Source organism: Aphelocoma coerulescens, chromosome 4 (assembly GCF_041296385.1).
Source record: "Aphelocoma coerulescens isolate FSJ_1873_10779 chromosome 4, UR_Acoe_1.0, whole genome shotgun sequence".
Classification (NCBI taxonomy): domain Eukaryota; kingdom Metazoa; phylum Chordata; class Aves; order Passeriformes; family Corvidae; genus Aphelocoma; species Aphelocoma coerulescens.
In genome coordinates, this window is record NC_091017.1 from 68,422,655 (window position 1) to 68,436,939 (window position 14,285).

Here is a 14,285-nt window from a genome sequence, read left to right on the forward strand (position 1 = left end):
TTTGCAACACTTGTAAACCAGAACTGAAAAGAAGGCAACCTTTGTTACCTATCCAACTAAAACCAAAAATTTTTAAAATCCAAGAAGTAAATACGATACAGTACCCTACATATTAAAAAGCCATTAACAGATTGTCTTTTAAAACCACCCACTTTTCTTACCATGCTCTATATCGATATAGTGTCTAGGCATATGACATGATTAACCACACAGTGTTTTGTGGTTTTCCTTCTCTGTGCCAGAGGAACAATCATTCCAGACTCAAACCTTACAATCAAAGCAACGCCCATTTTTCCTCCCTCAGTACAGTTTGGGAATTGAAAAAAAAAACAACCCAAAACCCTTTACTTTTTGCTTCCATGTTACAAATGGTACATGAATTCAGCATGTTGCTGCTTCCAAACAGGCTATGAGGAGGGAAAGAAATGATATCTTGCAAAAGCCAGAAGTGAGGTTAAAAAATCGTCTTCTATCTCAGACATGATTTTCATTTAATCCTGTTGGAGAGATCTGTCTTTGGTTTTCATTAAAACTATGACTTATTATTCATTTTTCTGGGTTTTCCTTCCAACATTATGGTTCCAATGTCAGAGTGTGATCCAACAGGATGTAGCAGATCAGAATTGTGCACATCTTGGAAGGTGCTATAAAAAATGAGGATGTGCTTAATCCTCTGGTTTTGGCTCCTTGTGATAATCACACTCTTCAGCTCTTCTCCCTCCTCCTGTAACAAAACCCTGTTATCACTGTGCATTACATTACAATCCCTAGAAATGAAAAAAAAACTTCCCATGCAAGCCAGATATGGCTTGTTTTGGAGTGAGAGTCCTTTACTTCAGACAGTTTTTCCCCTCTGCTCCCAGTGCACCTCTCAGAAAAGTTCTTCCAGAATTTTCTGCTTCAGAGTCGAACTACACAGGATCCCACTTCTCCCTCCACATATCTCTACTTAAACCTTCACAACCTGACATGACCAAAATGCCTCGAGTGAGTCCCCTGCTAATGCAGGGCATTAGCACTGCACCTCAGTCCAGGCAGTTTAGGACCAGTGATGTTGTAGGGAAGAGCTTTGCCATGACTCCAAGCACAGGTGGGTTTTAGTTTCCACTCTAGCTGGGTGACACCTGCAGCCCTGCTGGTATTTTCTCTTTGTACATGGGAGGTAGAGGCTTCTAAAGTGTAAAAACCTTCAACTATGGAGCAGCCTCCCAGAGGGCACTGAACTGAGCCAAATTTCTGGTGGTGAGAAACTGCTTCTGCAAAGATTTCCTGCAATGACCAAAGCCTAGACATTATATTTTCCTTTAAAATCTGCAAGTGGTGTTGAGTAGAGCCAAATGCAGGCAAATAGTAATGGCTGTCTCTGTATTTATGTCCATATCCAAACTAATGCTAGAAATATGAGGAATTAGATTGTACAGCTGTGGTTGACTTCCCATATTATATGGAGTAATCAGTGGAGTATGAGAGCCCGGAAGTTTGAGCCCTTATGGAGGCCAGATGCTTCAGACAATGCTAGCTGGACACAGCTTTTCCCAGCTGTTCTTTTGGTCAATAAATCACATCTGTACTTAGCTGATGTATAGACACATATACATACACTTATTTAATCAAAGTTTGCTTATGTGAACGATTCCTAAAGTGTGGCTTGAAAGCCACCTGTGATCTATGAAATTCTCTCTGGTGGTCCATGGATCTGCTTCCATCACCTCAGGCAGGCATCTATCACACTTCATGGTCCTATGAGTTCTGTCAAGTGCTCCCTAATCACAGACTTCTGGGTTTCCCTAAGTTTTCCTAGTCAATTAAAAAGTCAAATCCAAACTCGGAATCTGGTGCAACTGCTTCAAAGCTTTCTAAGGAACTGGTTTCTTTTTAAGGGATTGGGTGAAGAGTGGGTTCAATCTTATTCGCGTATGGAAGTGTTACTTAATACTGAAGCACCAAAAGACAAGTTGGAGATGTAACTATATTGCATTGTTTTAAAATAGCAGAGCTGTGAGGACATCAGCTAAGTGCATTGCACAAAGTCTCAAACTGTGAGCAAATCCTAAGAGCTAAGATACAAAACCCAAATATTTAATGCATGCCTTTTTATACACTTCCTTGGTGCAGCCAAGCACTATAGCCATCATATGGAATGATCAAAATTAAGAGTTAAAACAGCTTACTAGAGATTTGTTACTTCATTTTGTCCAATATGTATCCCTTTAGGAACCCATAATTAAACTCAAATCACTTTTGTTGAGGCCAGTTGACTGCTGTCTGCTATTCCATGAAACCTTAACCACAATCTACTACAAAAGACCTGATCACGTTCCAAGAACCTTCTTCTACTTTGTAGCCTGAAATTATTTCATAGTTCAGCCTATATTCATTTTATAACCATTTGTTTGAGAACAGCTCATTTCTTTATGCATCTTTTTCACACTTCTCTTCCTCCTCACTTCTGCATAGAGCAGTGATACCTGAGCCTGTGTTACCATTTTATTTAAAAAGTCAAATTATTTTAGTCTATTTGCAAATGACAAGCTCTTGAATACCCCTCTTGCAATCTGGATCCATCCTTCTGATATTGGGGGAGGAATTATTGCAGTAAAAGCAATTTTAGACAAATTCCTAGGCTAGAATGCTATAAAGTTTTAATAGCAATCCAGATGTAAGACTCAAGGAGAAAAGTCACTTACCACATGTTGGAACATCTTCTTCAGCTGATGAGGTCTGTTCATCTGTTGATGGCTTTTTCTTTCCTAAACCAATGATCTTCGTTATTTTTTTCCCTGTTACTTTAGTCACAGTGCCCTTGGCTTCCGTTTTTGAACTTTTTTTCCTCTTCACTATTAAGAAAGCAGAAGTGTGTATTTAGTAGTGTGTGCACACCAACCAATAGAGAGAACCTGAATAAAAACAGAAGTTCAGACAAAAATATACTGTGCAAGACAAACATTTGTACAAAAGTTGCAGAGTTCAATGAGGCAAATATCATATGTCCTCTCTAATAACCTCTGTGTTATAAAAATCATGGCATTTTGAAAATGATTTCTTTTTGAATAAAAATCAAGCTTGCAAATTTATTTAATCTAATCAAGCTTCAAGTCTCTTTCCACAGCAGTCATCACCTAATTTATCAGTCTGACTGAAGTACCTGCATATAAATTTAGCTCATATACACAATAAAAATCCAGTCAGACATTTCTTCACTGTTTTCTTCAACGTTCCTGAACACTTCTCTCAAAATACTTCAATAATTAAGTACACAAAAGAGACAGAATATGCTTGCTTAGCAAAAATACTTCTGCTATGTGCAATTAGGTTAAGAGATCTTATCACAATGGATATTTTAGACAAGACTTATGAATTAACTACTAAGAAATCAGTGGTATCAGTATGAATATTTGATGGCTGTAAGTTGGCCATTTCTGTGACCATTGGAAAGAAAAAGCTGCTGAAAAGAGGTATTTTGCTAAAATCCAGACTGTGCTTCCACTAACTTCATTTGATACTAGTAGTATTACAGCCCTGAGAACTGAGGCATGTTCAGCTGTTGAATGAAATATGACAAGGACTATGAATATAGTTTTTTAAAGTGCCTACCTGATTAAAATCCTAACACATTTTTTTTTGAAAAAAGAGTTTCTAAGATTAAACAGATTCAGAAAAAAACAGGCCTTTTATTTGCAAAACAGAACAAACAACATAAACTTCAGAAATTGCATTCAGTGCCCTAAACTGGATTCTGGCAACAGAGGAAAAATTCTTTGCCAACTGACAGGGCAGTGAAAATGTCCATCAACTGGCCCTGATATTTGATTTTGATGAACAATACATTTAAAATAGTTACTAACTGAGCTGCTCTATCTTTATCCCTGACGTATCAATTCCTTTTGCAACAGGGAACACTTAGTGGTTATGGACTTGCACAAACTGAGGGAAAAAATGGACAAAACATTCATATGAGAAATGACTGTATGAACTGATGAGCTGGGAAGAAGAATGCACGGAAAATAGAGAAGCAGTTTGGGACTCACCATGGGATAATTTATCATATTTAGCTTAATTGTTAGCAATCATGGAACATTATTTAGAAATTGTATCTGTAGCCAAGACTGTACAAATCTGCCAGTGCTGAGGGCAGCTCTGCAAGTGCCAATAGCTGCCCCCAAGCCAACTCCAACACATCCAGGTCTAATTATCTTTTTCAAGGGAAGGATGTCCACAACTTATACTGTGCTCTCCAAACATGCAACAGACTTCCTCGCTGGAGGGAGGAAGGCCACCCATCCAATCTGCTCAGAGACCCCTGCCTGGGGGGCACAGCACCTGCACTCAAATGGGTTTCTATCCCACACAGAAGAAGCCAAAGGCCAACTGTAGCTCTTGAGGGGCAGAAGATGAAAAACACTAAAAAAGCCAGAGACTGAGAAAATCTTATTTCTGTGAGACAGAAGCCCAGAGAAATCATTCCCATGAGCAGGAACAGAAAGTGGAATAAGCCCATTTTAGTGTTTGTTGTCCTGTCTTCCCACTACATAGCTGTTTTTTTTCCTGCAGAACTGAGAGGCAGCAGAAATAAGGTCTTCATCACTTATCTTTCTGAATCTAAAGAATATACTGATTGCCCAATTGCCAGTGATTTTTTTCACAAAAGCCTTTTATTCTCATTTCCCTCCCCATAGCAAAGCAAGCAGCTGGTAAGAGCAGAGCAGAGGCTGGCAGTCGGTGCCAGCTGGAGATGATCATTCTCTGAAGCCTCCCTTCCCATGTACTCTCTTAAATGCTTCCTATCCATTATTTTAAAAATGCATAGCATAACTTCATCAAGGACATTTCAGTCTTCTTGCAGTCATTAACACCTATTATTTTTACTACTATGTACCAAAGGTCAATTTTCAAAAGCCACTGGTATTTGAAATGACCGTCCTTGAGGCACCTAAGCTGGGCTGCTTTTCCAGCTGCATCATCACACCTTCTGCAGGGTACCTGAGCCACCAGGTACTTCTGGATATCGTGATCAACACAGGTTTTGGGTCACAGATGATTCTCCACAGGTTTCAGTTTATGAAATCTTAATAGAAGATTTTAAAATGTGAAATCTAAAAATGTACCACAGCTTTCCGAAAACCACAAACCCCGATATTGTCCCACACCATTGGGTATGTCAGAGATCTGTATAGCCAGGAAATGCTGGAAAATGAACCAGAGAGAAGATAAGGGAAATGAGTCAGTCAAAAGGAGAGACAGCACTGGCACCAAGGCCAGTATTGACATTGTGCTCACTGCAGCTCACGTTACCCTTCACTTAACAGCAGCAGAAAAATGTCTTATCTAAGCCACACCACTGCTACATGGCAAGTTAAGGAAGCCACAGAATTTCTTCTGCTTTGTGGAAGAAGGCAGGGGATGGGAAAGAGAGCATAAGTGTTGAGTGTATTAGATATAACTCAGCCAGAACTCCCTCTGGATTTCAGATTTACCTTTGTTGGAGAATAAGGACTACAGAATGTGCATGGCTCCAAAATAACATATGCAAAATAATACACATATGTACTCAAAAACTCACTGATATTGCATGACTATATATATTTTATTATGTTAGTATAAATAATCATATGTAATATGATAGTTTATGTATGAAGGTATCTGTGCATACACATACATATAAAAAAATATATATATATAAATAAGCATGATTCTTTCCTTCTAGTATTTAATGATAGATTTGAAGCTTTACACCACTCTTTATATTGCACTAGAGAGTTACGAAAAAGCCTGTTACTTGCCTGTAGTGGTCGCCAAAGTTCTGAAAAACTGTACTTTTGAACACAGAAAAGGCCAAATCAAAATTTCTATATTCTGTTTGGTTATACTAATTATACAGATTTTACCTGCACAATAACATCAAATGCCAAAATTTAAGGAATCCTTCTTGATATAGTTCAGTTTTCAAGTTAAATTGAATCTAATAAAACCATCCAAAAATTTAGTGCCTTTTTTGAAAAGATAAAAGTGAGGTATTTCCTTTCTCTATGCACACATTCCTTTCACCAGACATACCTTGTTCTTTACCATTGCACACAGTAGTGATGCCATTTTCCACAGTACCTTCCCCATCTGAGCTCGGCCTCTCGAACGACAGCTTCTGCAGGGTCAAAGAGATTAGCTGACATACAGTGTTTGCACCTTCATCAAATAAGTGTCATTAGTCCCTTTAAAAATATGCTTTCTATGAAATAAAACACCCTTTCAAGCTCTCATCCACTTGAAGAGAATTAGGAGATAGTAAAAACTTCCATTTTAGACACTTTAGAAAATCGCAGAAACAACAAAATAGTATATATTTGAATGTGTATTAAAAACAGTGAAATATTCATAATTCACAATATTTTAAATCTATTTCTAGACACTAAATGTTGCAATAAGGAATTAGATTGATAAGATACGAATAAGGTAAAAGCTGTATCTTTAAAGAATACTTCATATATGCATATGCAATTACAACTTATCAGAAAATAATGCATTTCTATGAGGTGCTTCAGTACTTTCAATATGTGCAAAAAAATAAGACTTTTGAAATAAATTTTTAGCACTGATTATTCTGTAATGGTTGTGCATGAGGTCTGGGATGAAGCAGATAGAGCTTATGACAGCACAGCTTTGGTGACCACATTACTCAGAAGTGGCAAAGCCATGAAGATTTGCAGATCATCATAAAAAGGAATGAATGACAAGATAAATTACACCTTTTCATGGCATGTATTTCCGAAAAAACCTTTTTTACAACTCTGTAAGCTACTTGGTCAATACTGTGTAGGTGTGTGCAAACATACAAACACAACAGCTTTTGCCCATGAAACCAGGAAGTCTGGGCTGTCCTGGAACAGTTCCCAGGATAAAGCAATGTAACCCTGCTGGCAGTGGTGCACTTCCACCAGAGGGGTGACACTTGCCATTTGGAGTCGGTTGATGAAACCTCTGTCAGTGGGATTTTTAAGCAGGGGCTGCAGAGAGATTTGCTCACATGGATGCCTTAACAGAGCAGGGGCTTAAACTGGTGCTGGTAATGCACCAATCATTCACTGCAAAGCTGCTCACTTTCCCAATTCGTGCTCTCACATCCTGCTGAGTCAAGGCAGTGAAGACAACCACATGTGAGTAGCCAAGTTTCTCTATTGAGACACGAGTGCTTGAAAGGGTCTGCCAAAACAGTGACCTCAGCATGCCCAGGGAGGTCCTCAAGGACTAAATTCCCCAAAATAAGAGACTTTCCCTTAAAATCTTGGTATAATCTTCATCTATTCTTCCCCAAGAGTGATACCCCTGCTTGCTCTTTGCATTTGTTGGAGACCATCTCTGCATCTCAGCACAAGTATCAGACCCATTAATCTGCACCCTTCTATGGCTGAAGAGAAGCTGGACCCGAGCCAGCTTGCTGGTTGGTCGTGGCCAAACTGACATGGCAGAAGCCTCAACTCTGCAGGATGTGTGCACATATCCAAACAAACCAACACAATACAGGGACTGTGTGCTTGGAACAGTAACACAAGGCAGCAAGGATTTACATCCAGTGCCTACCAGTGTCTATTTGAGTAATCATAAGGAATTTTGCATTCATCATTTTGATGATTTTACCTTTTCCAGCTCCACTTTATGTACTGGAGAACTAGACAATGGCCCATCAGAGTCTACAGCTCCTGTACAGTTGCTGCACACATCTTTTATAACCTTAGAAGACAAGGCAAAACTTATTAATTATTCATAAAATACAAATCAGAGAAATTATATATGGCTGTGAAAGCAGGTGGGAAGGAGAATCACACATTTGCTAGGTTGGCAGGTGTCAGGCAGGCTGACACTACAACAACTTTTCCATGCCCCTTCCCTAAGTCATTTCATGTATGACCTGAAGGAGACATAATGTCTAGAGGTGGAAGGTTTCAGTTTCTAGACAAACTAAGCTCTAAGGCTCTCCTCAGTGAAGAAACCAGTATCACTGCTGATTTCCATGTGCTAATTTTGCAATATGAACTTAGCAGACACCACCAAACTGATTTCATTACAACGATGAAAAAATGGATTAAATCCAAGGTCCCTCAAGACAATGGACAAGAGCTTTGTATAATACACCACACAGATGCTCTTTTTTTCCTATCAGAGAACTAATGAAGTGCTGATCGATTCAGAGTTAATACTGCATAGGGGTGTTTCATGGCATTTTTGTATTATAATTGCACGTTAACTTAAAGGTCAAACTAATTGTAAATATGTTTGTAGAAAATGGAAATGGCACTTTCTGTTCCTAAAAAGTTAAAGAAAAATCTTCAACCAGGAATTTACTGATATTTTGATGGAATTTGAAGAACTTAAAAATCTGAAACTATATAAATGTCAAAATACACAGTGAGCAAAGATGTTTGATGATTCCCCATGGCCATAGCTAAGGTCTTTATCTCTTGTGAGGTTACCACCAGCCCATTATTAGCCTGAAATTGCTTGTGCTGATGAGAATAGGCTCTCGATCCAAACTCATGCTGAGTTTCAAACAGAACAATTTTGATGTGGAAATATTAAAAAGCAAAGGATGGCACCAAACAGTCCTTTCTCAGCAGTTAAGTTCCCTTTAAGGGTGAAGCTAAAACAAATCAAATGTTTATGGGCTTACAAAGACCCTTCTGCTACTCAGGAGCACATCATAAATTACAGGCATTATGGGCTGTAAAGAAAGGAAGAGCACCAGCCCCATTTTACAGAGGGAGAACCCAGGAACAAAAGAATGATGAAATCACTCATTCAATGACACATAAAAAAATCTAACCAAAGCTGGGGAATGAACCTACACTTTTATTTCTGAGCTAGAATCTCAAAACACTTCAGCGTTCTTTCCTGACTGTCTAGCCTTCCCTATATTTTGTTCCAGAAAAAAAGACCAGCATTTCATGGCACTTGATGTCCTTTGTAACAGAAAATGTAGATATATCTGTGACAGAGCATTTGCACCTCAGAGTTAAACAAAGCCCTGAATTTCCCAAAATCATAAGAAGTTTTTTAATGTGTCTTGTTTTTTTTTTAATCGTTGGTCCTCTGTATGGTGTAAATACACTGCTGTTTTCTTCCTGTGAAATGTGACTGTAAAGTTTCTGGAAACATTCATTTCTGTCTCCTGCATGACCCTGATTCAATGGCTTATGTTTTCAGCATCTGCTCACACCACACAGTTAGTTAATTTTGGCAAAGGAAGATTGTAATGGGAGTTACAGACAGAACAGAGGGAAATGATTTGGCAGCACTAACTCAATAGCATGTGCAAAGTCATGCACTCAAGTGAATCCAGTTCTTATCGTACCCCACATATTTAATGAGAAGCTGAAGTGTTTAATTGGGTTGCAATTAAATTTTCATTTAAAAAATGACACATTGTCAAAAGGGAGTTAGTGGCAGGATCTGAAGTAAATGCATATTCAAGGATCCAACACCTCGTGGGTTCAAAAGGTTCACTGGCAAAGACTTGCTCATCACCTTCTATGTGCAATATAATTGTGCTCAATGCACAGCATAAAACTCACTCTTCTCCAGCTCACCAGGATAAAATGTCTTTAATATATAATGGTTGCCTGGATGCACTCTCTATAATTACGTTTGCAGACAGCCGCCATTATAAATCTGGTTTTTACATGCATATAGCTTTAGCTCAAAATTTTAAGGATAAAACATTCCACCAGTATTGCCAACTTGCATAATTTCAATCACAAGACTCAAAAGTTCTTGTCATTTTTTTTCTATGTTCCATCTTCTGGAGCCATATGAAAACAAAAGATCACTATTTTCATTAAAAAGTGTGTGAGAGTGAGGAATGGAGTTCAGCAAACTTTTATCCATTGCAATGAAATGTGTAAAAATATGAATAAATGTATCTCAATAGCTGCAAAACTAGAAAGGAAAAAAAAAAGGAATCCCCAAATGAGTTATTTTTAATAAAATGGCATCATGTAGAAGACTGCACTGAGAATACCTTGTGATGGCAAATATTCCATTAATAGCTTAATCAATTATCTCACACATTAGAGAAAGGAAATAATTCTCTTTTTCTCACCACAAATGCCTTTGTACATTACATATACGCACACACAGGGTGATCTGCCAGGAAAATCAAACTGAGACCATAAATAGACTATCTATTCCAATATTTAAAGTGTATGAGCAAATGTAATCAGAGAACTGAAGACCTTGTACTTCTTTGGATAGCCTCAAAACTATATATGTTTAAAATATGTTTAAAATAATCTTTTATTATTCCATTGCAAGAACCTTAAGTACCACAATTACCATTACAATGTTACAATTAGCAGACTTCAGAACCGCCACTTTCAAATGCAGAAAATGCAGTAAATGCAGACCTGGAAAAAGCTTCTGCAACCTGAACTGTATTATTATTCCTTATTCATAGTCTTGTAGAATCATTTAGTTGGAAAAGACCCCAAAGATTGAGTCCAACTGTTGACCCAGCACTGCCAAGTCACCACTAAACCATGTCTCTAAGTGCCACATCTACACAGTCTTTTAAATATCTCCAGGGACTGACTCCACCACTTTCCTTGGCAGCCTCTTCCTTTCAGTGAAGAAATTTTTTTCTAATATCCAATCTAAACCTCCCCTGGTGAAGCTTGAGACTGTCTTCTCTTGTCCTGTTACATGTAACCTGCAAGAAGAGACCGACCTCCACCTGGCTACGACCTCCTTTCAGGGAGTTGTAGAGAGTGATAAGGTCCCCCTTGAACCTCCTTTTGTCCAGGCTAAACACCCCCAGCTCCCTCAGCCACTTCTCATCAGACCTGGCTTTAGATCTTGAATCCCCAGGTGGATCAGGATATATATCAGAGTATGGCATGGTGACATAAAGTACAGAGGGGAAATATTTGCAGGTAGAAGCTGGAAAGATTCCCTGCCCCGAGCCATGGCTGAAGTCACTGGAATGTCTGCCACATGGTGTGTCTGGAATATTTCTCTCTTTAAAACTATCTTACTACAGAGGCACTAACATTTACTATAAAAACTTCCTACCTGCATTCACCCACAAATTTCTTTAATTCTTGTATCTTATTTTAAAAGACACACCAAGACTGGAGGCAAAATGCTTGCCCTACATTTATTCTTTATAAATGCAAAGTCAGAAAAAGTAAATTAGATTCTTCTGGCTACTTTAAAGTTCCAAGCTCCAGATAAAAAGCACGGGCTCTGTAGTAAAACCAGAAAGCCAGCTGCTTGCCAGCCAGCCCCTGCTGAAAAGAAACCAAACAAATCCTGAGTAAAAGTATATTTATAGATAGTTCTTTGTGGCTGACCTCTTTGGAACCTGATAAGGAGTAGGACTAAAAGTTGTCCTGTGCTCAAGGAGCTTGCAGACCTCTCCCCTGGTGGATACCATGGATGAGCTCAAGCTACAGATTGTCCCTAAAACAGGGATGTGATTACAGCATTTTGTTTTGTCTTGCATTCTCGTGGAACTCACATGAGAAGCTCACACTTTTAATATGATCGAGTTTAAGACAGAAAGCTGACAGCCTGACTGCACATTTGCTTTACTTTACATAACCAGGCCAGAAATCCATCCAGCCACCCACCCACTTGTTCTGCTCTGTTCAAATGTTTTACAAATACTGGAATTGCTAGAAATGGGATGGGCTGTATCCTTTGGCTCTGCCACTTAACTCTGGAAATAGGAATATGGCAAAGCTGAAATCTGCTTAAGTACAACACAGCAGAGGGAAAAGGGTTTGGCTCCACACGTAAGTCAGTATTTCTCATGCCTGAAACACTGCTTTTTCACCGCTGGAAGAATACTGACTTTTTGGGACTCTCTGTCATTTTGGCATGACTAAATCCTCCTTTTCTCTCTCTTGTGGACTTTTTCATACAACATATGTTAGTGTCAATACCCTCCTCCTTAGGAAAGCAGCAAAACTCTCTCAGTGTTTTGCAGAGAAGAAATGCCCCAAGGAGTATACATAGAGGAAAATTTAGGCAGCAAAGGCAGAAATTATTCCCATCATAGCCTATGCTTCAATTCTCAAAAAGAAACCCCCTGTACCTTCTGTACTGGAAAACATTATTCTCAAGCATCCCTTAGCCTGAAAAGATTAATCTTTCTGCCTTACTGCCATTTGTATGAGCAAAGCGAGGACGAGATTCTGGCAGACTAGCAGACAGCGAGCCTGTCTTTAGTGCCTGTACATCCTCTTAAAAATACTTTTCTGACTTACTCAACCAAGACAACCCCTGTATATCAATTCTCCAGCATTATTTCCATGAAGTCCATTGCCATATATGGCCACTGAATCCGACAGAGCCCAGGAAGGAGGCTGAGGAGGGTGGCAGGAGGCACTGCTGCCCCAAGGGCAGAGGTTCCCTGTGCCAAGGGAGCTGCATCCCCAGCCTGGGAGGTGGGGAGATGCACATCTCACTTTGGGCTTAAGTCTGAGCTAGGTGTGATTTAAATAATTTTCCACCCAAAGATGCAAGTAGGAGAGAAGAGGAATAGTATCTAGTGGTGAAAATCCCAGCCTTCCTGTGTTCTGCTCTGACTGCTACAGCTTGGATTTGTGATTTTAGCCAGGAAACCCAAAGAAAAATTATCATTGAGAAAACAAGTAAATAGGATGTTTGTGGTTCTGTATTCATGGGTGGTTTGGTTGGGTTTTTTTAATTTACATATACATCTGGTTTTTTTAAGTAATGTATTTTCCATGGTACCGGACACACACACACACACACAAACACACACACCCACACCCACACCCACACCCACACCCACACCACACACTTTGGTTCACAGCCAAGCTGGGATCCTCTGGCTCTGCCCACTGGCAGAGTCCTGCAGACTAGTCAAAACTCCCACATGCAGCTTGGTTCATCCCCTCTGCAGGTGAGGCCCTAAATAGCTCTTATGCAAACTCATTGACCTTGCTATTACTTGAACTGAGGTATTTCAAACCATCTGTTGGAGACAACAGAGGCATAATTCCTGGGAGGTTTCATTTAGTTTGCACAGCCTTTGTTGCTGGTGATGATGGGCAGTGGAGAAAGAACCTGGACTGACTATCTTGGGTCATAGTATATTCTTTAAGTTTCTTATAAATTAACAAACACTGCATGGAAATCACTGGTACTGAGTATGCATCCCCAAACACACTTTTTCTAGTTAGTTTTAAGGCTTGACCATTCATCACTTGACTCTACTCATCTACAAAATGGAGATAATAACCTCTTTGGGGAGCATTACACAAGCCAAGAAAGCAATGTTTGAAGTGTTGTAGATCTCTAGCTGGAAATTCCCATAGAAAGCAAAAGCAGCCACACAATGTTTACAGTTACAAGCTCAATTTTATGCCGATGTAAACTGGCTACAGAAAGTTCTGTCAGTAGTTTACTCTTCAGTGAAACTGTCCACATTAAGATTGGAGATCAGAAGTTACTTGACTCCCCTCACTAAGCTCAGGGCAATGAAAAAAAGAGATGTTTTCAAAGACTTTTATGAGAGACAACATGCAGTTAATCAGAGAGAAAAACTGGGTAGGCCGACCAGGTAAACAGCCCTATGAGGAATGCTGCAGGGTCTTTGCATGACTGCATACAGCCCCAACCATGATTTTATTCTCTCTTTAGGGCAAAACATCCCCTTATTACAACAAGTTCAGAACTGACTGAGCACTGTCAAAATGATAGATGAAGAAATATCTTCTTACAGCTGGAAGATTCGCTGCTCAATTACAGACCCTCAGCTGAAGAGATTGCTGCACAGTGGTGGAGCACCATAAAATGAAGTTAACAAAGGGTGCCTAACATCAGGGAAAAGTGAAAATCAAGGCCAGTACTCCAGAATGATAGATTACCTCTCATGCAGGAGAAATCTGAAATACATTTTTGCAGGAGAAATGTTAGGAGGAAGAGAAGGCCTTGGGACCAGTCACCATGACCCTTTCCTTCTTCTACCAGTCTTCTACAACAAGTTACTTCAGAAATTAATTTCTTTGGCATCCATGCATTTTTAATATTGAGTGCAGTTTTCTGTGGCCTAGTCTGAGGGTTCTGCACACAGAGCACATTCATTGGTACAAGCGAAGCCACCGATCAAGCATCTTCTTGTAAGGCCATGTTCTTACTAGTCCATTTATTTTTAATGCAGCATTTCCCAGGGATGCTGACAAATAAGCAAAGTTTCACCAGTCTGTTGGATGTGCTGAGACAAACAGGAAAATGTCAGAACTTACTTGACCACAAAAGCACACACAGAT

General features: G+C 39.4%; 1 protein-coding gene across 8 annotated transcripts in view; it reads right to left on the reverse strand.

Annotated features, from left to right (window-relative positions):
- Nucleotides 1–14,285, reverse strand: part of AFAP1 (actin filament associated protein 1) — a 114,647-nt gene that overhangs the window by 20,608 nt on the left and 79,754 nt on the right. For all 8 annotated transcript variants that reach the window (XM_069014511.1, XM_069014516.1, XM_069014515.1 and 5 more), the window contains 3 exons: nt 7,630–7,722; nt 6,055–6,139; nt 2,688–2,837 (listed from right to left, as the gene is read on the reverse strand). In XM_069014511.1, coding sequence (XP_068870612.1) covers nt 2,688–2,837; nt 6,055–6,139; nt 7,630–7,722 — 328 coding nt within the window. The remainder of the gene's footprint in view (nt 1–2,687; nt 2,838–6,054; nt 6,140–7,629; nt 7,723–14,285) is intronic.